This window comes from Thunnus thynnus, chromosome 14 (genome assembly GCF_963924715.1).
Source record: "Thunnus thynnus chromosome 14, fThuThy2.1, whole genome shotgun sequence".
Classification (NCBI taxonomy): Eukaryota; Metazoa; Chordata; class Actinopteri; order Scombriformes; family Scombridae; genus Thunnus; species Thunnus thynnus.
Window position 1 is genome coordinate 2,623,623 of NC_089530.1, and position 23,217 is coordinate 2,646,839.

The following is a 23,217-nucleotide window of genomic DNA, read 5'->3' on the forward strand; positions in this document are numbered from 1 at the left end:
ATTTATCACAGAGTTTTTGTATGGTGATATTATATTAGGGTTTTGTTTACAGCTGGTTGTACTGCCCCCAAGTGGCAAAAAAACAAACTATTATTTCAGCTTTATGATGAATTATTTTATTACCCAGACTGTCAATTTCATTTACAACTACTTTCTGGTGTTATTTTTATTTACTAAACCTTATTTAAGTAAGATACACAGTTAACAGTACAATTCACCGACAGCTATAACTGACATTTTACATATGTTAAAGGAATAGTTCGGAAAATTCATTCCCATTCTTGCCAAGAGTGAGATGAGAGGAGTGACATCACTGTCATGTCTGTGTGTTAGCTATGGAGCTGCAGCTGTGAGTCCTCCATTCTTTATGCTATGATAAGTTAATGGACAGCTCCAGCAGTAATGCAGACACATGAGAGTGGTGTTGACCTTCACGTATAGCTCTTGACAAGAGCAAGCAAGTTTCCTTAAATGTCCTATGTCTTCATTGATGTTTGGGGGATCATAAAAAATTCAGTGTTATCACAATTTGTTGCTTTTGTATACTTTATAAAAGTTATTATTTGATGGTTTGTATATATTAAACTACCACTGGTTTCATCACATGAATCAATAATGCACATACTTGTTTTTATAGCTGTTCAATAATAATACAATACTAACAAGAATGTAAATTGAGTGGGACATGGATTTAAAGTGGGGCAGGTTTGGAGAGAAATCTGTATAGCTCCTCTAATGAAATCTATTGATGTGTCATAATTCTATGTTTGTCCTCCCTCCCTCTCTCAGCACTTTAAAGACCTGATACGTCTGCGACGGACGGCAGAATGGCCCCGCTCCACACTGGACACAGAGTCCACAACAGCCAAAGAAGCCCCAGAAGTGGAGCCCCTGCCCTTCACACTGTCTCATGAGCGCTGCATCTCTGTGGTGCAGAAGTTAGCCCTCTTCCTCCTCTCCATGGACTTCACCTGCCACGCTGACCTGCTGCTCTTCGTCTGCAAGGTATTCATCTCACAGTTATATATGGACTCCTTCAGTCCAGTAATCTGTACATATCCGTAAATACATCTTCTTGTTGCCCCCTCAGGTCCTTGCTAGGATAGCCAACGCCACCAGACCCACAATCCACCTGTGTGAGGTGGTTTCTGAGCAGCAGCTGGAGCGCCTGCTGCTGCTGCTAGTGGGGACGGACTTCAACCGGGGAGACATCTCCTGGGGTGGCGCCTGGGCACAATATTCCCTCACATGTATGCTGCAGGACATCCTGGCAGGTGTGTTTAGTTTGCTCGTGGTTAGGATCAGGCTTTAGAGGAGCATATTCTACTGAAACTTGTCTTCTTTATCTTTTTGACGGAAAAAAGCTTGATAGAGGAAATTACATTGGTCTGGTCATGCATGATTTACAGAGAGTTTTATACTGTTGTCAAACAGTGTGTTTACATGCACTTTAGTAACTGGATTACAGTCGGCTTTCTCCACTAAGCTGATTTCTGAACTGTCACATCAATGAATTGAACTGTAATTGGGGTAGAGGATTAGAGAAATCTGATATCCCCAAGTAGATTTCTCGAATACAGATTTCTCTGCCATGTCTACATGTAAAGTACTCATGTGCATGACAAAAAACTGCAGAAAGGAGAGATCATTATATGGAGAGATGCATCCTCGTATTTAAAATAAGTCTGCACAGTCCAACCAAAACGGAAACCAACTCATAGTTGCCTGAATAAGTTGTAACATTTGACTGATGATGATTGATTGTACAGTTCAAATCAGTAAGCCAGGCTTCTAAAATCAGGTCGGGGGTAAGAGAGAAATCTGGTTACTGATCTATATCTATATACTGATGTATGTGCAGATTTACACTAACCAGGTTACCACAGTGCATGTAAATGGGCTGAAAGTTATGGTGTACATACATGAACTGGAATTCTCAATTTCTTTCACATATCTCATTTTTGAGTTAAAACAATTAGTTGATTATCAAGTGTTTGACCGACAGAAATTGAACCTGTAAATATTTTAGTAATGTGTAAGCAATTATTCAAGAAAAAAGGCAATCATTTGATGGTTCCAGCTGGACATTCATAACAAACAATTTGAAGATATCACCTGAGCTTTTTAATATTTTCTAATGTTTCACAGACCAAGACATGAATCTATTAATTTGAGATAACAATTGATAAAGAAATGAATCGTTACTTGTAGCTCTAACTTCATTAGCTCTTTTTTCTTAAATATTTGCTATGCCAGCTGTTATTTTGCAAGCTTGTGTCGTATGCAGATGATTCTGCATACATCTGGGAAATATATCAGTGACGTAGATCATACTCTTACAAATCCTGAAAGCTGACCAATACAGGAAGCTAGTTTTGATGTTTAGAATTCTATTGTGTACTTTAATGTCATTTTTACATCACATGTTTCGTGACTTTAAACATCTCGGGACCATGCTGGAAATGAGTGTCTCTTGAATTGGAGTGGTTTTGTAGATTCATAAGTATATCTGATTGTATGTATAGACCTGTTAATCCAGAACAAGTGTAAACTTTGTGATCTTCTCAGGTGAACTGCTGTCTCCGGGCTCTCTGGACGGCATGGATGAAGTGGCGGTGGGTGAGGAGGCCGGGGCCTTGTCCTCCTCAGCGGGGGTGGATTCGGACGACTCCCTGCCCCAGCCGGCACCCATCCCTCTGGTAGAGAGCATTGACGAGGCCCTGGTGCCTGATATCATCGCAGGTACTACAGGGACCTCCTCAGTATTCCAAAGTGCGTGGGTAGCCCCGTCCATTCTCCACACCTCCCACAACACCACACTGATGTTGATATGAACCCACACTTGTATCACAGCAATATTTATTATTTGTCTGGTAAAATGTTCTTCTTTTTTGTTCATAGATGCATGTTTACTGTTTTCTCGACAGAATGGTTGTATGTATATTATTATTGTATTAGTTCTGCCTGCAGGAGTGGGAGTTCAGACATGTAGATTCAGAGCCATTGTGGGGAGTTTGAAGTAGAAGTGTCGCTTATGACGCTTGCATTATTTTAGTGTATAGTTAATAATATGTGTGATGATATAAAGAGAAAGAGTGAATTGGGTCATTCCTGTGTCTTGTGCCTGGACTCTCCCTCCGCTTTAGGAGTTTAGGAGCTAACAGCTTGATCGGCATTAAAATTGCCCAGTAACGTGCTAAAGAAAGACTTTTCTTGCTTGTATGTTTTGGTAGTGTGCTTGCTTGGCAATATTAAAGCTGTTTTCATTATCCAAAGGTGCTCCACCTCTGTCATCTTTGGAAAAAGATAAAGACATAGACTTTGACTTGCTACAAGACCTGATGGATGTTGATATTGATCCTTTAGATATTGATTTGGAAAAAGATCCTCTCGCTGCCAAAGTGTTTAAGGTACGTTGATGATGACGTTCTTCTGTTATTCTCTCTGTCATGACTTTGTAATGGGTTGTGCATTGATGTAATGACTCTGCAGCTGCTTTAGAAGCTTAAATAAACGGCCATGTAGCTACACCTGCAATGCAGTATTAGAACAGCTGAGAGAGTAAAGTCATTGGTCAGTATAATAGAAGAGAATCAACAAGAATTCAATCTCAATATAGTCATGTTTAAAAAGAAAAAAATATAACATTTCAAGAATTAAGTTGTAATTTTATGAGAAAATGGTAATGTGAGATAATTAAAGTTAAAATATTTCAACAATTCATATTTTTCACTTTCACAGGAAAGTTTCAGTTTTGTAATTTTACTGGAAACAGTCTTAATATCATGAGATGAAAACATGATAAATAGTTCAAATATAATATAATTTTAACACTCGATGAAAGATTTGGATGTCCATGTGAAATTATTATTATTGTTGAAATTTTCCCCCATAAAATTGAATAATTATTTTTGGTATAACTCTTGTAAAATTACAACTTAATCTCATAAATTCCACTTTTTTCATAACATATCACAACCTCCTAATCATTAAGTTTGATGTTAGTGACTCATTCAATCCTTCAATTTGTGTTATCTGTTTGGTATAATAAAAGTAATAGGCCAATTTAGAGTTTCTGTTAGCCTGCATGTGTTGTACATACTTTATTTTTGACATTTTTAGACTAAAAATGAATTGGTTACAAATAATATGTCATTTTTTAGTCTAATTGGTGCTATAGGCCTCTAGTCGTATCCTAAATGGAAGATACTCATATCTGTATAATAAGCCTTTGATATTTAAACAAAATGATTTTCCCTGAAACCTGCCCTATAGCTTCCTGCAGTTTCTTTAAACTAACTGTAGAATTATAAATCATTCACTTGAACCCTGTACTTAAATGTTCTTTTGCTCAAAGTCAACACTCATTTGTGAACTATTGTTAGCAGCAGAGAGAGAACACAAGCTAACAGTGCACCAGGAGCTTTACATTCACGTTACTGTGCAAAGTTGACCAACTTGCAAGCTGCCTAGTTTGTTAGCTAAGTGAACTGAAGCGTCACAGAAACTAAACTTGAGAATTACTGTATGAGGACATTTTAAAGGTAAAGTGATTTCTCTGCTTTATTTTGACTAGTTTTGAATTGATGTAATGATGAAATGTAGCTTAAGTTGAGACACATTTTACTTTGAGCAATTAAATCAGCATTTGGGATCTGAAACTTAATCTGTTGACAGACTGTTATTCTTGTCCTCATGTTTCTCATCCTCTCCTTCTCACATCTGTTCTCAGCCTATAAGCAGCACCTGGTATGACTACTGGGGTGCTGACTATGGAACATATGGGTACAACCCTTACATTGGAGGAGTTGGGATCCCAGTGTCCAAACCTCCAGTTGCTGCTGAAAAGCCCGGGTCACAGGGTCTGTCAGTGTCCGTGTCACAGGGTAAGCTTTGCCTGAACAATATATATTTCTCTCCAGTCTTGACCTCTCTAGATGACCTTTGGTGTTCTGCCTCTGTGTTTGACAGCACTGGACGCCCGGCTAGAGGTGGGTCTGGAGCAGCAGGCTGAACTCATGCTCAAAATGATGGCAACTCTACAAGCAGACTCCATTCTACAGGCCCTCACTTCAAGCTCATCCACAGGTAACCACAGAATATCGCAGAAAGTAAGAAATGGTCATTTAAAAAAAAAATTCTTGTTAGTAAGTAACAAAATATATATGAATGTGTGCTTCCAGTGAGCCAGGCCACAAATGGGACGGATGACTCCCTGCTGAGGGCTCTCCATGGAGGAGGCTCTCCTCCAGGCAGCAGCCTGATGGTCCAGCCTTCCTCCATCCCCATGCTGAGTGCCTGCTTCAACAAGCTCTTCTCCATGCTGCAGGTCCACCACGTACAGGTCAGCACACGCTCTGTTGGAAACTACAATTCAGCACATTAGATTCAAATATTCAAAGCTCAAAAGTTTCATGTTGGCCTAGAATGATCAGCACTTTTCTTGCCACAAATCCTGGATTGGAGTGAGGTCTGCACTCCTGACTTGGCCACTCCAGGACATTTTTGTTTTGAAGCTAATCCTGTTTCACATTTAGAATTTAGGAATTTAAATGCTATAAAAACACATGTTATATTCTAAAAAATGGTAAATATTTCTATGGAATTGAAAGTTTCAGTAGACTGTAAATCAACAACACCACACCATGCTGTGCTGTTATCAGCTGCTCCACCTAAAATCTTCAACTTGGGAAGAAAATGGAAAGCAAAATTCACAAGCCTCTGCACCATGGAATCACTTTCACTAAACACTCGCTTTCATTAAATCCTCTCGTTCAGTGAATTTCCACTTTTACAATTTCAAGTGTTGCAGATTTTTATGAAAATATTTAGATTTGATTACAAAGCAGCAGAGTCACCTGCAGAGGTCACACAAATGCTGTACATTAATCCCAAAGTCTGGGTCCTAAGAAACTTCATACCAAGGTTTTGATGCTGAATAACCTGCACATTTACTGGAGATTCACTCATTCGTCACTGTAAACTCAACTCGGTGCATATAAAGTCTAACAGAAAGCAAAGTGAACTGATTTTTTGTTTTCTTCTCAGCTGGAGTCTCTGCTGCAGCTGTGGTTAACACTCAGTCTCAACACATGCTCTGGTGGCAGTGAAGAGAGCGGATCAGACATCTTCCTGTTCAACGCCAGCAGAGTGCCCACCATCCCACTCAACCAAGGTCAGGACTCCACCACACTGTCTCTCCTTCTTACCACCTGTTATGTAGAACTGTAGAGTCTTGAGTGTACAAGGCCAAAGAGTTTTTTTAGTTGAGTTATTTAAATGTATCTCTTCTGTCTGTTTGTGTGTGTCCAGCATCCATCAGCAGTTTCCTCACCGTGCTGGCGTGGTACCCCAACACCTCCCTGAGAACGTGGTGCCTGGTGCTGCACTCTCTCACCCTGATGACAAACATGCCAGCCTGTGGTCAGTACTCTACTATCACTGGTTTTGTTCAGTGTGTCATCAACACCCTTAAAACGTGGAAGAACCCAGTCAGATAGTCACACTTCAGAGAGAACTCCTAAACTAAGCTAAAGGACTGGGTGGATGACATCATGTTTCATGAAAAAAGCAATTAAACTTAAGTCATGAGGCCTCATGCTAATCCTTAATCTCTTAATCTCTATTTTTTCATGAGGAGGTGTGAGTTTGTGAGATTTGATCATTAGCATAATTGACACCCTCAAACTACTTCATATAGCAACGTTATGCTTAACCCAAGAGTGAGAAGAAGAATTTCACACTGCAGAGCGACAGGACCTGCTGACAAAACATTTATCAGTGTTTAATCAGTGCATTTATCAGGAGTTATATTAGGGGATGCAAAACAATTAGAAAGTATTAATACAGCTGCCTCTGACTCCTGTCTGATTTAGGATTTCTGGTTTTAGAACTAAACTGCTTTGTGAATCATGCTTAAACCAAAACATTGAAGGAGTTCTAAAGTTATGGCTGATAGCTTCCTAACTTTTAGCCTGAAGACGTGTGTCTCCTGAATTCAGTCCCAGATTCACATAATTCTCACAGAAATGTCCATGTTTTCTTATTGGTTGTTTTAAAGGTTTGATTTGCTACATCATAGCTTATGAATGTGGTGTTTTTCTGCATTCAGTTCTTAAAATTTGGATGTCAGAGCATTCTTGAATGTACCATCAAGGTGGATTGATGAGCAAAATACCCCCTGCTCAAAAATACATTACAAGACAATAATATACAGTAACTTGGACAACTGTGATGACTATGTCAGTCAAGTTTTAGGTCTTTTCAGTTTGTACTACAGTAATTGGAAAGAGCCTCATGGAGGATAAGAATTAAATCAAAAAACCAAGAACTTGTTTTTGAACAAAATGTGGAAGGTGAAAGTTGAAGGATCTGAATGCTTCACAGTATGTTTTTTCCCCTTATAATTCTACAATTCTCTGGAGTTGAATGATTTCTATAAAACCTGCCTTAACTTCCAGTCTCCAGCAACGGGATGAGCACTCAGGAAAGCACAGCACAGCAGATGGTGTGTGACCCCACCCTGGTTCATGTCCTGGTGCGCTTCCTGTCCGGCAGCAGCACCAATGGAACAAGCCAGCACAGCTCTCAGGTGGGACCCACCGCCACTCAGGCCATGCACGAGTTTTTGAGCCGCCTGCAGGTCCACCTGTCCTCCACCTGTCCACAGATGTTCAGCGAGTTCCTGCTCAAACTCATGCACATCCTGTCTACTGAGAGGTATGCTGTCACTTCTTGGAAAAGGTATTTTCCATCAACGTTTGCATGTTAGAGTGTAATCAGTCATTTTGACAATATTCACAACATGAGAAATGTAAGTAGATGTACTTAGAGTGGAACTAATGGTTCGTCCTGAACTTTCAGGGGTCCGTTCCAGTCAGGCCAGGGGCCGCTGGATGCCCAGGTGAAGCTGCTGGAGTTTACTTTAGAGCAAAACTTTGAGGTGGTGTCAGTGGCAACCATCTCCTCCGTCATCGAGTCCATCACATTCTTGGTTCACCACTACATCACCTGCTCTGACAAGCTGGTTTCACGAAGCGGTTCAGACAGCTCTGTGGGCGCCCGGGCTTGTTTCGGCGGTCTGTTTGCCAACATCATCCGGCCAGGAGACGCAAAAGCTGTCTGTGGCGAGACCACACGGGACCAGTTGATGTTTGACCTTCTCAAGCTGGTCAATGTGCTGGTGCAGCTGCCTCTTTCCGGAGACAGAGAATACAGCGGACGGCTGCCGCCGGCCGGCAGCGGAGCAGCTGATAGCAGCGTGTCGGACGAGGAGAAAGTCTGTGGCAGCAAGGAAAGCGTGGCTGGAGGATCCACGTCCAGTCAGGGTCCTCCTGCGGGTGTGGCTGACCTGGTGCTAGCCAACCAGCAGATAATGAGCCAGATCTTGTCTGCACTGGGCCAGTGCAACAGCAGTGCCATGGCTATGATCATAGGTAAGATGAACCCACAGAGATATCACTGTTGTCAGATGTGTCGGGCATTTCAGCGTTTTTTTGCTCATCGTTTTGATTTTCCGCCTACAACTTTACATTTCTTGTTCACTCTCTCAGTCACTGACACAGACAGCAGACAGAAAAAGTTAGCACCGAGCCGGTAAACACAGTGAAGCATTTAGCAGTTAAAGAGCGAGATATTTTTCTCAGGAGTTGGTAGACACCAGAAAAAGAGTGATCATTGTACTTCATCAGGTGAACACAAACACAACTCCAAACGAATGCTAAAATAGGCAAATGTTTGCTAACATGCTCAGCAAAGCAAGAGAAACTTGAAAAGGTTGATAATAATTTGAGCTACATCCCGCCTGCTGCAAGCTGACGGTCCTCTCCGTTCTTCAGGAGCCAGCGGTCTCCACCTGACCAAACATGAGAACTTCCACGGCGGTCTGGATGCCATCTCAGTGGGTGACGGCCTCTTCACCATCCTCACCACCCTCAGCAAGAGGGCCACCTCTGTCCAAGTCATGTTACAGCCCATCCTCACATACATGGCCTGTGGATACATGGGCCGACAGGTGAGCATGACTGACGCTGTAGTGATTCGATATGACAATACCTCTCGGAACAAATTGTGAACACATGTTTTTAATGTTACATTTTGTAGGGTTCTCTTTCCACCTGTCAGCTGTCAGAGCCTCTTCTCTGGTTCATCCTCCGAGTGTTGGACACCAGTGAGGCTCTCAAGGCCTTCCATGACATGGGTAGGTGTATACACAAAACTTCATTGTGCTTCTTAACCTCAACTTCAGTTACCCCAACCTTCAATCTAAGTGACAAAAGTTTAACTGGCTGCATATTTGTCTGGGATTGATCTTGGTCTAGCTCTACCATGTTGTGGGAGATTTTATTTATAGCTGTGGTTCTAGATATGCAGGTTCATATATCTTCCTTGTCCCTAACCAGGTGGTGTACAGTTGATATGTAACAACATGGTGACCAGCACACGGGCAATTGTGAACACAGCACGCAGCATGGTGTCCACCATCATGAAGTTCTTAGATTCAGGTCCTGGAAAGGCAGCAGATGGCAACCTCAAAGCCCGAGTGATGACCTCAGAGCCAGACAACGCAGAGGGACTCCACAACTTCGCCCCTTTAGGTGTTTTCAGTTACTTTGGAATTTGTTACTTACTTTTGGACAGTATTGATCCATTAATCACCTTTTTTTTTTTTGGATTCTAAATGATGTCTTCTGCTCTTCACAGGCACCATCACATCCAGCAGCCCCACAGCGCAACCAGCAGAGGTCCTCCTCCAAGCCACGCCACCCCACCGCCGGGCCCGTTCAGCAGCCTGGTCCTACATCTTCCTACCAGAGGAGGCTTGGTGTGATCTCACCATCCACCTTCCTGCCGCCGTGCTGTTGAAGGAGCTCCACATCCAGCCACACCTCGCTTCTCTAGCCAGTCAGTAGCACCCAACTGATTCACAGAAATAAATTCAAAAATATATAGTTTGAAGTGTTTTGGAAAGTGTAATTTAACTTCAAATATTACATTTGCAACAAACAAAAGTTTTTCCTTCTCACTTGGATGAAAACTCAGCAGCGATTTCTCTTTCTCCCTCCTGCCAACCAGCCTGCCCATCCTCTGTGTCAGTGGAGATCAGCGCTGATGGGGTCAACATGTTGCCACTCTCCACACCAGTCATCACCAGCGGCCTGACATACATTAAGATCCAGCTGGTGAAGGCAGAGGTTGCATCGGCTGTTTGTCTGAGGCTGCACCGGCCCCGTGATGCCAGCACCCTGGGTCTGTCCCAGATCAAACTCTTGGGCCTAACAGCATTCGGTAACACCTCCTCTGCAACCGTCAACAACCCCTTCCTGCCATCTGAGGACCAGGTCTCAAAAACCAGGTACCAAAAACTGATCCTGGATTGAGAGAATGTCTGTTTTTGTTAGTGGTGTGTGTGTGTGTGTTGTAACCTTTTCCTTCTTCCTGTTCAGCATTGGGTGGCTGCGTCTCCTTCACCATTGCCTGACCCATGTCAGTGACCTAGAGGCCATGATGGCCAGTGCTGCAGCACCGACTGCCAACCTCCTGCAGACCTGTGCCGCGCTGCTCATGTCACCTTACTGTGGCATGCACTCGCCCAACATAGAGGCTGTTCTGGTCAAGATTGGCCTGCAGTCCACTCGCATCGGACTCAAACTCATTGACATTCTGCTGAGGAACTGTGCCGCCTCTGGCACCGACCCTGCCAGTGAGTCACACACAGCTGCTCAGTGTTAATCACAGGCAGTGAATCCACAGGTCCTAAAATCTTAAACTCTCCAGATTTATGGCCTTAAGAGGTCCTTAAATTAGGCTGTTAGACTTTGAAAGACTTAGACAAGACTGTATTTCACATGTTTTGTCCTGCCAGGTAGTAAGGTTTATACCAAAAGGCCCCACAAACAATTTGAATAGTGGGTTACGGTTTATTTTATTGGCCTGTCATTTTCCAAACATTTCCTGGGAAGTAATTTGTAACCAGAGAAAATGTTCAATTACTACTCTTTGAATGAATGAATTCTGCAAAAATGTGTAACATGGAATATAATGTTTCCAATAATAATAGGAAACCAAATTACATATACATAATATTAAGAAATGAACCAAAAAGTGACAAAATAATCCTGTATGCTGTGCTAACATAAAGGGCATTAATGTAAGCGGTCTGCATGGGTCTAAAACTGAGAGCCAGACCTGTCCTGTACCTGCGTCTTTAGGACCCGATCTGCCTGAACCTGACTGGTGCTACTACATTTGAGTACCAAACCTGACCCAAGATCTGTATTTTTTCTTTATATTATCCATTTCTGACTATTAGCTTGCCAGGCTAATGCTTGCATTGGCTGTCTCTTTTCCTCTACCCAATAGGCAATGACACACATGCATGCAGATGACTGGCACAGTCAGAAAGAGAAAAAATTTTAGCAGTTTGGTTTCATGCTTGGCTGGACCTCGGACTTGGTTTTTTTCACATGTAATATCACTCAAGTGTCATTCCCCACCAAACAAACCTCCAAGCACTTACCTGTACCAAAAGTATCTGCCAAATAAATGTAATGTAATGGGTCTGGTAGCAGAACTCTGTACATTTACAGGAAAATGTCTAAAAATGATCTGAAAAATCTACCATGTGTTGGTGGTTCAGAGGCTTATTTTAGTCTGTGTTCCTGTCTTTGTAGACTTGAACAGTCCTCTGCTGTTTGGCCGATTAAACGGCCTCTCCTCAGACTCCACCATAGACATTCTGTACCAGCTGGGCACCACACAGGACTCAGGAACCAAAGACAGGTATGTGAAACATTCCATTTTTATCTTGACTCAAGCTGTCCTTACACCTTCCCCTATAAGATTAACACCCAATGAGAAACTGTTTTCTATCAAGGTGATATTCCAGACAGACTCATAAGATGATAGTAAAAAGTGTCCTCATACTCTCCTTGTCATCTTTTACTGTCACACACTCTTGTTTGTTGCATATAAATTCCACTGTGACACAGCTCACACTGAGGGACTGTGGAGATGATTGAGTGTTTTCCAAACCTTGTCCAGACTTATTTATCAAAGCATGCTGTGAATTTTAACCCTCCAGGATCCAGGCTCTTCTCCAGTGGGTCCATGACTCTTCAAGGGTTGCAGCCCACAAGATGAGCGGTCCTATGGGATACACCGCTAGCGGTGGTATCTCTTCCTCTGCTTCATCGAGGGAGTATGGCCTCCTCATGCCTTCACCTTCCCACCTCCACTGTGTGGCAGCCATCCTGTGGCATAGCTACGAACTGCCTGTTGACTATGACCTCCCTGCGCTGCTCAACAGAGAGCTCTTTGAGTCAGTCACTGTCTTTTTCCATATTGTTAAGACCATACATATTAAACATGACTTTCGTTAACCATGAGACACTTACTGGGCTAACTGATGCAACTTTATTTCATCCAATCTAGACTAAAAAGATTTCATGACTAGGATTGAATGTCTTGTGATTTCAAAATGATAACTTTGACCTAAATACAGTTTTAAGTTAAGTTTGTGTTTACATTTATAAAAACAGAATTTGGTAAATAATCATAAAATTATGTTTGTTACATGAGAATATGGTATTTGGTATTGTGGCTAAAATCTTTAGTAGGACAATTCCTCTTAAAAGTTTAGATATTTGATATCTTCTCACCAGTTTTAATATGTCCAAGTGGTCTTGACGTTATTACTGCAAAACAATCTCACATGCAGCCCTTCCAGCATGTAGATTCAGTGATTTGAGGCACTCTTCTTGGATGTTGAGTTGTAACATTAGTAGTTAAATGGTACTAGCTGTTGAATAGCACTCTGCTCTCTTGATTTTGGGGACTACAGGTCTGATAAAACAAGTTGTTGAAACACCAGCGTAGTTTTCAGTTTGCAGGTGAAAAGTGGAGACAGTCATTTTACTGCAATGATGTTGTACATGCAAAAGTCCTCTGTATATGAACAAACATTTACATATTATAGGGGCTCCCACAGTATTACTGTTATTTGATAATGAATATAATGTGTGAATGTGCTCCCTATCATTATATTATATTACGTACCATAAACATGTCTGAATATACATTCACAATATCAAACATCCAGCAGCCTTTTGAAGACTAACAACATAGATTCATGATTGATTATTAATTGCATTCATTTTCCTTCACTGCAGACTGCTGTTCAACTGGTCCATGTCGTTGCCGTGCAACATTGTGCTGAAGAAGGCCGTGGACAGCCTGCTGTGCTCCATGTGCCACATCCACCCCAGCTACTTCTCCCTGCTCATGTCCTGGATGGGGATAGTCTCAGGGCCCAGCGCCAGTCACTCTCAAGCCCAGCACCGCCGCCTCGCCATGACCGATGACGGTAAAAAGCAGCACGACGCCAACACCAACGCCGCCGGTCTTACAGACGACTCTAAGCATGCAAGACCTCCCATTAACCTGTCAGAGTCCCAGTTAACCACACTGGCAGCTGCCTCCCAGTCTCCAGGAGCGATAGAGCAGCTGCTGGACTCAGGCTTACCCTCACTGCTGGTTCGCAGCCTGACCCAGTTCTGTGTCGGCCTCCTGGCCAGCGCCGACCTCCCTCTGCCTGCTGCCGCCGACAGACGTCACCACCATCACCACTACCACTCATCTTCCTCATCCTCACACAGCCGGCCACCCCTGGCTGCAGAGCTGGCTGCTCCAGTGCTGCGTTTCCTCACAGAAGTAGGCAACAGTAATGCCATGAAAGACTGGTTAGGAGGACCAGAGGTCAACCCGCTGTGGACAGCACTGCTCTTCCTGCTGTGCCACTCCAGTGCCAGTGCCAGTGCCGGGGCCAACGCAGGCTGTCAGCCTCTGGCCTCTGGTTCTGCTGCAGGGGCCCCTCCATCCCAGCCTCAGCCCTCAGGGTCTCGGTTCTCCTTGGCGTCTACTGGGCAGGCAGGAGGACTCACCACCCAGCAGAGGACAGCTCTGGAGAACGCCACTGTGGCCTTCTTTCTCCAGTGTATCTCCTGCCACCCTAACAACCAGCGGCTCATGGCACAGGTCTGCATAGACTATGACACTATTAGTCATGCTTTGAAAATGTGACAGATAATTAAGGTCTTACTGGTATGAATGACAAAAGGTTTTCAAAAATGTAATCATTAGTCTCTTGATTGATTTTAAGACTGTGTTGTCTTGCTGCAGGTTCTATGTGAGCTCTTCCAGTCTGCACCCCAGCGAGGCAACGTGCCGATCTCTGGAAACATCTCAGGCTTCATTCGAAGGCTTTTCCTACAGCTCATGCTGGAGGATGAGAAGGTCACAGTCTTCCTACAGTCTCCCTGCCCGGTGGGTAGCTCTCTGTTCTTGTACATTCGCTGCCTCATAAGAAAAATACCGTGTGTTTCATCAATTCCATATTAGTTTTAAAACACTAGATGAACATTATAACCTTCAGAAAGGTAGGAACTATTTTATAAAACTGTACCATCAGAAAGTCCAGTTTAGACTTTTCACTATCAATAACTCACAATTATTTATGATAAAACATGATGTTGTTTAAATGGCACCAAAGATAAATAACTGATGTAATATTCACCTGTGACCACAAGGGGACAGCGCAGCAATATGAAGCAGGGGCCTCCTTTCCCATCACAGTTATCCCTTCAGACTGATGCATTCCTGGTATAATGTGTTCTGGATGACACTCTAATGATCCATATTTTACACAGCTCAATAATTGGTTGTCAGAAAAGCTCTTTTAGAAGTGTGTGCGTGCGATTGTGTCTGGGGGCTTGGGGTAGAGAAATTGGTTTTAATTACCCAAAGCAAGCCATTTTAACACCCTAGCTGTCTCATTGTTCTCAGTATTATGGGCTAATCTTTTTTTTTGCCCGCCAGCGAGGGGACTACTGGTGGCAAGGTCGAGTGGTTGGTCCATACAAAGTGTTTTAACAACAGCTACCCAGATTGACATGAGATTTTATTTGAGGTATTTATTGTACCCAATACAGTTTTGGTGAGCCCCTAAGTCGTGGCACCCCCTAAGGTGTGCTCAATAAACATTCCTCAACATATGTGTAAAGTTTCATGTTGATTCAGTAAAACAACATGAGTTATGGCCAATTTCCTGCCCTGCCCTTTGAAGTTTTTTGATTGATGGCAGCCATGTTTTTGGATTGTCTATCTGTACAATAGTACAATTATCTACAATAGCTCAAAAATTGTAGTAGTAATGAAAAAACAGATTTGGTCAAAATTCAAAATGGCAGAAAATTTTATCTATGCACAAATGGGTGTGGCTTATACAGATAGATTTGTCTGGAAACACAGAATCTATGAGAAAGATTTTGTTTCTGAGACTTGTGATTCAAAAGTTAAATTCCAAAATGTAAGGTTCATTATCACAGCGCTACCATCTGGCTGACATGAGTGATTATTGGTGCCTGAATAGTGGGGGGCCATAGGAACCCAATGTCTTTCAGCTTACTGTTATGGTTTTGCAGCCCACAACTTGATCATTTTTCTTCAGTCTCACTGCTCTCAACAGGGTTTATTTTCATCATTAAATCTCTGATAAACCCACTGTACACTACCTGCTTAGCACCGAACAGCAGACGGACAAAGTTAACAACAACCTTGTAAACGCAGTGGAGCATTTAGCAGCTGACGAGCCAGATGGAGAGTGAATTTTTGGACTTAGATTTATCATGTGGCCACAAAAATGACTCTAAATGAATGCTAATGTTTCTCTGTATATCTGCTGGATATGTAAAACAGCAACTGTTTTGTAATACATTCACCATATCAACTTTATAATATAATAATATGTCAGGTGTAGTGTTCATAGCTTGTTGACCTGCCACCAAGTGGCCCAAAAGAAGAGAAAAATCAATGAATGCAGGTTTAAAGTCCAGGGCTATAGTGTTATTCAGAGGCTCTACATGTGTCTCTTCAATTGTATGTATTTATATTCCTTTCTCAAACATTGGCAGTACTGTGCCGGCACCCTGAAGGCTACAGATAGCAGTATATGCTACTGGCAATGTTGCTCATGTTTAACATTCATGTAGGCTGAGAAAAATTGCCAACTGAAATAAAGGCAGACAGAGAAGGATGGGAGGAGGAGGAGAACAAGCCAAGACTGTTTCTTTTAGTCTCAGTAAGAATACTGTATGACAGCACAGACATCTCTTAGAGACTTTAAACCAACTGTCTCACCAACTCGTTGACTGGTCCATATATCAAATTAAACAAAAAGAAAATATCGGCACTGTATATTAGTTACTGCTCACAGTATTTCCTTGTTTCTGAAATGTCCTGTAACTCAGCTGATTGTTTGTATTTGTACAACATGCCAACACCAAACCTTTTTTGTCCCTTATCTCAGTTATACAAAGGACGCATCAATGCCACCAGCCACATGATCCAGCATCCCATGTACGGAGCAGGCCACAAGTACCGCACCCTCCATCTGCCCATCTCCACCACACTGGCAGAGGTCCTGGACCGGGTTTCTGGTATGTATCAGTGAAGAAAACGTTTCTCGCTACAACCAGACAAACAAAACCAGAGTTTGAAATACTGCATTTAGCAGTGTTGTGTGGATACAGCTAGTAGAGACATTAGAGTAGTAGTAGGTGTGTAACGGGGCCTTTTTTACCTTAACTTTAGAGATAACTAGACCTTTATTTCAAGCACTTTTAAGGCAGTCCTTTAGTTCTAATTTCCTGCTTTTGAAGATATTTAGTTATACACCATTTAAATTATAAGCCTGTCCTCTAATCTGCTCCTGTTTTAATTTACTGTTAATCCAAACTCATCACTTCCTTCATGTTGACGTGTTGTTTTAATACATTCAATATAATGTACTTTATGTATTTCCACAGCACTAATTCCATCAGTACAACAACAGTCATATCACACTCACTTACTTTTTTCATTCACTAATTATTGCCAATCACTTCTACTTTTTCAGTTTGATCTGTAAACCGCTGTGAAGCACTTTCTTCCTGCACTGATGTTTCAAATTCCAGCATCTTAAATGGCATCATTCTACATTTCCTTGTAGGCATTTAATATGAACCAGTTACAGGAAGTGTTTAGTTTCACTGACGATATCTTCACAGCAATCATGAAAACATTCGTATCTCTGCTAGAAAATACAAGCACTTTTGTTGTGCTAATGGTATTAGTGCTGTGGAAATGTACATTATGCTGAAATGACCATGTGAGCTATTATACTACAGTTAAATCCACTTGGCCTTTATTTGGGCTCCGTCATTATTTAAATGTCGGCTTCTATTGGAGAATTTACACTACACATAACACCTCACAAAAAAAGCACAGAAATTGTGACATTGATATCTAAAATAGTCAGAAGTCACTCTTCTCCTCACACTAGTATGTTTCCAGACCACCGTGCATATAAAGCTGCAGCCTCCTCTGTTTTCTTGCCTTGGTTTCATATAAAACATAGGAACAAAACATGCATCATTTATACTGTCCACACATACATACAACACCTAACATATTGTGTAAATATGAATGATTTACTATAATATGTTCAGGAGATGTTTAACTTTCCAGTTCATACAGGAATGATACTATTAAAGTAAACACTACGGTAGGTTATACTGTACTGAAATGCTATACTGTTGCGGTGTGTTGCTGGGCTTGTAAAGACTATATTCACCATCTGAATGTATGTAAACATGTTTATCAGAAGGATATTTGCAGATTGTATGAGGGAATATCTGAAACTTTCTGTGCAGGCGGTAGAACTGTGTGAAACCACAGCAGTTTTCACAGTGAATTACTATCAAGCACCGTGAAGCCTTACTACCAGCTTCATCAATATTGCGTAGCCTCACAGCTGGCGAGAGTGTAGCTCACACACCAGGACACTCACACAGCGTTTAACAGGGGAAACCCACTGCTGGAGTTCTGCTTCACCATTCAGGCTTTTTATCCCTTTGGTTGTATCTTAAATTTTTAAAAAGCATCTTGAAGTTAATGTGTTATGACAAGCTTCTTCCACAACAAACACAGAGGCACATCATCTCACTGAACACAGTTTCACTGCTGTTTGTGGCTTTTATGAGTGTGTTTCTCAGCCTGCGGAATTAAAAGAATAAACCAGTTTTTTTTATTGGGTTAACTATACCTGGTTCATTTATGTGTATATGTGTGTGTGTGAGACGTTCTGCCTGTACCACTTCTTACTTTGAGTTACCGCACAGAATTTCATGTACTTCTTCCGCCGCCCAATACTTATTGTTTTAACCAAAAATTATTTTCCAAATGATGTTGCAAAAAGTAAATAGTATTTCACTCAGCTGATTTAATTCTGTCCTCTGTTCATCCACTCAGACACACCCAGCATTACAGCCAAGTTGATCAATGAGCAGAAAGAGGACAAGGAGAAGAAGAATCATGAGGAGAAGGAGAAGATGAAAGCTGACAGCGGCTTCCAGGACAACTACAGTGTGGTTGTGGCCTCAGGTACTTGATTCTGTTCTGTATTTGGTTCCAGTGACTCTCCCCTTAATGCCACAAATTGTTGTCTTTTTACATCTCTGTTGTGTCTTACTTTTTGAGCTTTAGAGGTGTTGGTAGGTGCATTTTTTCCCTTTGGACCAGGCTGGGTTAGCTGTTTTACCCTGCTTCCAGTCTTTATGCTAAGCTAGGCTAACCACTCCCTGACTCCAGCTCAGTACCTCAGCACAGACATGAGATTGATATGAACATATTAGCTTAAACTATTCCCTGTATAACCAGCATTTCTGATGACGATCATGCCCTTGATATTTTCACGTTGTAAATGATTGTTGTGTCACTCTGTCTCTGCCATCAGGCTTAAAGTCCCAGTCCAAGCGAGCTCTTTCAACCCCTCCCCGACCTCCATCAAGGAGGGGTCGCGTGATGAGCGACAAGTTGACCGCTTCATCCGGTGTGGACCCCTCAGCCAAAACCATCAGCGTGCCTGTCTTCCACCTCTACCACAAGCTGCTTCCAGGTACTACATATAGTATCCACATGCAAGTTTAACATGTCGGCTCACATCTGGCAGCAGAGACTCCAGATGTTTGAGTGGAGCACTGAAATGAAGCAGCCACACATCTCGTGTACGTTCTCATATCGGTCGCCCTGTCCCTCCCTTCCAGGTCAGCCCCTCCCGCCTGAGATGACTCTGGCCCAGCTACTGACGCTCCTGTACGACCGCAAGCTGCCGCAGGGCTACCAGTCCATCAACCTCACAGTCAAACTGGGCTCCAAAGTCATATCTGACCCTGGCCTATCCAAGACAGACTCTTTCAAGAGATTACGCACTGAGAAAGGTACTAAAATGCAGCTCTGCAAGACATGATTAAGGCTTCTCTTATGTTCAAACAATATACCAATCTGCAAAAAGTTTTATTCTTTACTCCACATGGTTCAAGTTGGTCACTCTTTACAAATTTGTAAAAATGTACTAGCTTACAATATGCTCTCCTGATGAAACATTAGATAATATATAATAATATCCAATTTTTTCAACACTAGTCTAAATAACTAAAGATTATTAGATTATATAACTAATCTAAAATCTAGATTATATAACTGAAGATTAGCATCTTTGATCTTTGACACCATCATATTTATAAGAAAGCTCTCCTGCTCTATTTACATTTACCAGGAAATATATCAAAGGTTATCAAAATGGATTTATGGTCACTTTCACATTTGGTACAGGCCCCCTGCAAAAAAAGATGAATTATTGCGTTGTTTTGTGACATTACAGGAACTTAATTACTGTATGGCAGCTACATTTCATCCAATCTGCAATGATTCCTGCACCCAGTCTAGGACCAGCAGCCACTTTTTGTTTAGGTGGTGACTCTGTGGTTGTGGAATGTTTTCCACTGTTCCTCTAATATGTTAACTACTGCTCCTTTTTGATTTTTAGACCACGTTTTGAACTGAAAATCATCTAGATAGAAAGGGGTTTTCGACTTGAAACGCAGGTGCAGTCTAAAAGCAACCCATTTAGACTGTACCTGCATTGAACCTGCTGCAGTGAACATACAGTCCCGTGGCTATTACTCTCCTCCTGCGTCAAGATTTAATGGAGTTGTACTTTGGTCAGGGCTCAGCTCACCTGGGCTATTTCCTGGGCTGCTTTGAAAAGAAAGGCTTTGAAGTCTGAAAGCTTGTGGAGTGGTTTTTGAGCACCGACTGTTCAATCACAGTCGCTCCTCTGCTTACCTTTGCAGCCCTGAGGGAATTAAAGCTTTTTGATCCGTAGATGTTGCTTTTGTACAATATTCATGGGATTTTTTAGATGTTATTGTAGCATTCATGTGTGTTCAATGGCATATAGAAACATTTTGTTACAACAGGGATGCTGCACTCAATATTGTCGGTCATTTTTGGCTCAAGGGAGCTGTAGTTATAATTTAATTTGTAGTTATTTTCCCTCACTGTCTTATCCAGTGAGGGAGACGATGAAATGGACTGTGTGATGCTGAAGGACATGGGATCAAACTGCTGACCCTCCTGTAACCACAAGGCAGCACTGGCGGTTCACAGAGGTGGTGACTCTAGGACTGGTTATATTTAGCTATCTGATTCTGCTGTCTCGAGGGTCAATGCTAGGTCAGACTCATTTTTAACATCAATGTCTTGCTTTTGATGATGTCAGCGCTGGTGAATCTGCAGACCTGCTCAGATACCTTTAGTGCGCTGGCCGTGTTCTGTCCACGATCTATAGTTTCCCTTATTAAACCGGGATCTCATTTGCTTGGATGACTTTTATGATGTATGGTTGGACAGTTCGGTATCATAGTTAGTATATAGTTATTCATCTCAGTAGATCTTTTTCATGAAAGCCATCTCAACCTGTCATAGCAGGAAAAGTGTCCCAGTAAGCCTTGCAACCACATCATATGATCACCAGTAAAGACACACCAGAAGCTGTTTCTGACTGGACCAGCTTAACAGTAGTATACAAATTAACAGTGTGTCCTCTAAATATTCACACATCTTTAGGAATAAAATGCTTTTCTAGCACTTGAACCTTTGATATCAACATAATCTATGTCTGTACTCTTGCTAGAACACTTTAAAGTGTTACCCACGCTGCCAGCTAGTGTTTACCAAGTGAAGCAGCACTAATATTGACAACAAAATTTCTGCCAGATGCTCAGCAGTCTTCTGGTGCATCTTTTAGTTTCTAACCACTGACTTCAGTTCTTCCTAAAAACTAACGACGGCCTGGACATTTTACTTTGTCTGATGAGCTTTCTCCATTGCACTTCTTTTAAAATATTGGTTTATACCAACGAAGTAGAAAAACTCACCACCAAACTGTCTGGTGACCAGTGGAAACAAATGTGGCACCCGTGACAATAGCAACATTTGATGTTAGTTTTGTTAAGCTCCTACAGTGGAAAAGTTCTTTAGTGCTCCAGGATTTTTACCACAAAAGCTACTTGTGTGCCTTCTCTCATTTTTTACTGAGGCTTTTTTGGCCAGTAAGATGAAAGCCGGTCAAAGCACAGAGCAGCTAAACTTGATTATTTCTAAGGATGCAGACACTTTACTCACTGTGAAAGAAGACATTTAGGCTCAGTTGTATAGCTTCCCTCTGTACAGGCTGCAGGACGCAGCCTGTTGTTCCTCAACCTTGGCATTCCCAAAATGAGTGGGTACTGCTTTTCCACCTTCCTTTCATTGAACTCCAAACCCCCCCCCATTCTTAAATAACCACTAACCACTTGATGAGGACACTCATTATCTTCATTTAACCAATATGTCCTTCCTCTCTGTGGCTGCTGAATTCAGATAGCCTGATTATGAGCTGTAGAGATTAGACACCCAGTAGCACTGAAAGACTAACAAATAACACAGATTAGCAGCCCAGTGGAGTCTCTCCCTGATCCAGACTTTGCTGCAGAGGTTTCATTCTCTAAGTGAATTCACAGTCCGCTCAATATGTCTTGTAAAGCTGTTCCAGTTGTTTTGCCTCTGAAAGAAATGACCCGGAGTTACATTCTCAAGGTGCTGTCTGCCTTAACGCACTCACATCATATCTGGCACAAGCTACATTTAACTACTCTAGCGTTCCCTGAGATATGGTCCCGGAAACCTTTCAGATTTGTTCTCTGCTTCTCCAGAAAGCTTTTTAAGGCAGATAAATGAAGGGAAAACGGCAGTGACCTCTGATAAAGACGGTGAGACATTTCCTTTAAATTCACTGCTGAGGCTTTCAGTTGGTGGAAATGCAGACTCCATTTACGTCAGTCTCCTGTGTACGCTCATAGGCACACATACCAACATGTTCTTCCACAGAATCGGTGCCTAAAGACATAGCTATGCTTCAAAAGTTCTCATCGAATCATCAAACAGCGTCCTCATATTTCTGTCTTTGGAATTAGGGGGCTGCGTCTATCAGTTTTTACAACTTTGCGACAATCAGTCATTCAGAACAGGCATAAACACTTAGTACAGATTAACTCATTTGAAGAGTATTAAACCCTCTAATAGCGTTGTCAGAAGAAAGTCTCACTCGCTCATTTTGTTGTGTCCCTTACCGTATGTCCTCTCCTCTTAAACAGAGGAAGAGCTCAACTGTTTTGTCATTTGCCTCCAAAAATGTTGCTTTTCATTTTAAAGAAGAAAATCATTTGGCAGAAGTGCTGTTTAATTATTCCTCAGGCAAGCTGCCAAACGACCCTCTCGTCCTCCCTGAAAACAGGAACATTCTCTAATCCTGTTTTGGAAGTTCAGACACGTTAATCTCCGTTCTCAACCTTTTTATTCACAATCCCAGTGACTTTTTAATTCATCACCAAAGAGAATGTACGGGGGTAGAAAAGAAATCCCCTGAGAGAGATGCAGAGAGCAATGAATCATCTGCCTGATTTTCTCCTCTGTAAGAGATGATGAGTGGTTTTTTGGAAGATGAGCTATCAATCGACCAGAGCTTTATATAATCATAAAACGGCAAGGCCGTGCCATCACAATAAAATGGCGGTGGGTTGGCTCCGGTAGAGGGAGGGGTGTGTTTGTTGCCTTTTTACCCTTTGTTTCATTTTGACCGTCTGACTTTGTCTTCAGTGCTATGTCGTAAGTGTAAACAAGGGCATCGGGACGGTGTTTCATTTTCTCTTTTCTGATCAGCACATAGCTCATCAGAGGGCAGGGCTTCCTTAACTGCAAACATAAAAGGTACCCTGTGGAGCTTCTGACCTCTAACAGCGC

The 23,217-nt window shown here is 42.1% G+C and overlaps 1 protein-coding gene across 7 annotated transcripts in view; it reads left to right on the forward strand.

The window, feature by feature from the left end:
• The window catches only part of birc6 (baculoviral IAP repeat containing 6), a 126,124-nt gene that overhangs the window by 34,479 nt on the left and 68,428 nt on the right, over positions 1–23,217 (forward strand). For 3 of the 7 annotated variants that reach the window (XM_067609317.1, XM_067609319.1, XM_067609318.1), the window contains exons 35-59: positions 790–1,005; positions 1,091–1,274; positions 2,569–2,772; positions 3,277–3,410; positions 4,733–4,886; positions 4,972–5,088; positions 5,184–5,344; positions 6,049–6,175; positions 6,313–6,423; positions 7,461–7,719; positions 7,864–8,435; positions 8,838–9,013; positions 9,103–9,199; positions 9,402–9,596; positions 9,703–9,903; positions 10,075–10,354; positions 10,446–10,702; positions 11,673–11,781; positions 12,083–12,319; positions 13,170–14,034; positions 14,179–14,322; positions 16,364–16,493; positions 18,346–18,477; positions 18,830–18,991; positions 19,140–19,313. In XM_067609317.1, the coding sequence (XP_067465418.1) occupies positions 790–1,005; positions 1,091–1,274; positions 2,569–2,772; positions 3,277–3,410; positions 4,733–4,886; positions 4,972–5,088; positions 5,184–5,344; positions 6,049–6,175; positions 6,313–6,423; positions 7,461–7,719; positions 7,864–8,435; positions 8,838–9,013; positions 9,103–9,199; positions 9,402–9,596; positions 9,703–9,903; positions 10,075–10,354; positions 10,446–10,702; positions 11,673–11,781; positions 12,083–12,319; positions 13,170–14,034; positions 14,179–14,322; positions 16,364–16,493; positions 18,346–18,477; positions 18,830–18,991; positions 19,140–19,313 (5,398 nt within the window). The remainder of the gene's footprint in view (positions 1–789; positions 1,006–1,090; positions 1,275–2,568; positions 2,773–3,276; positions 3,411–4,732; positions 4,887–4,971; positions 5,089–5,183; positions 5,345–6,048; positions 6,176–6,312; positions 6,424–7,460; positions 7,720–7,863; positions 8,436–8,837; positions 9,014–9,102; positions 9,200–9,401; positions 9,597–9,702; positions 9,904–10,074; positions 10,355–10,445; positions 10,703–11,672; positions 11,782–12,082; positions 12,320–13,169; positions 14,035–14,178; positions 14,323–16,363; positions 16,494–18,345; positions 18,478–18,829; positions 18,992–19,139; positions 19,314–23,217) is intronic. The other 4 variants (XM_067609320.1, XM_067609324.1, XM_067609322.1 and 1 more) reach the window with 3 other exon arrangements.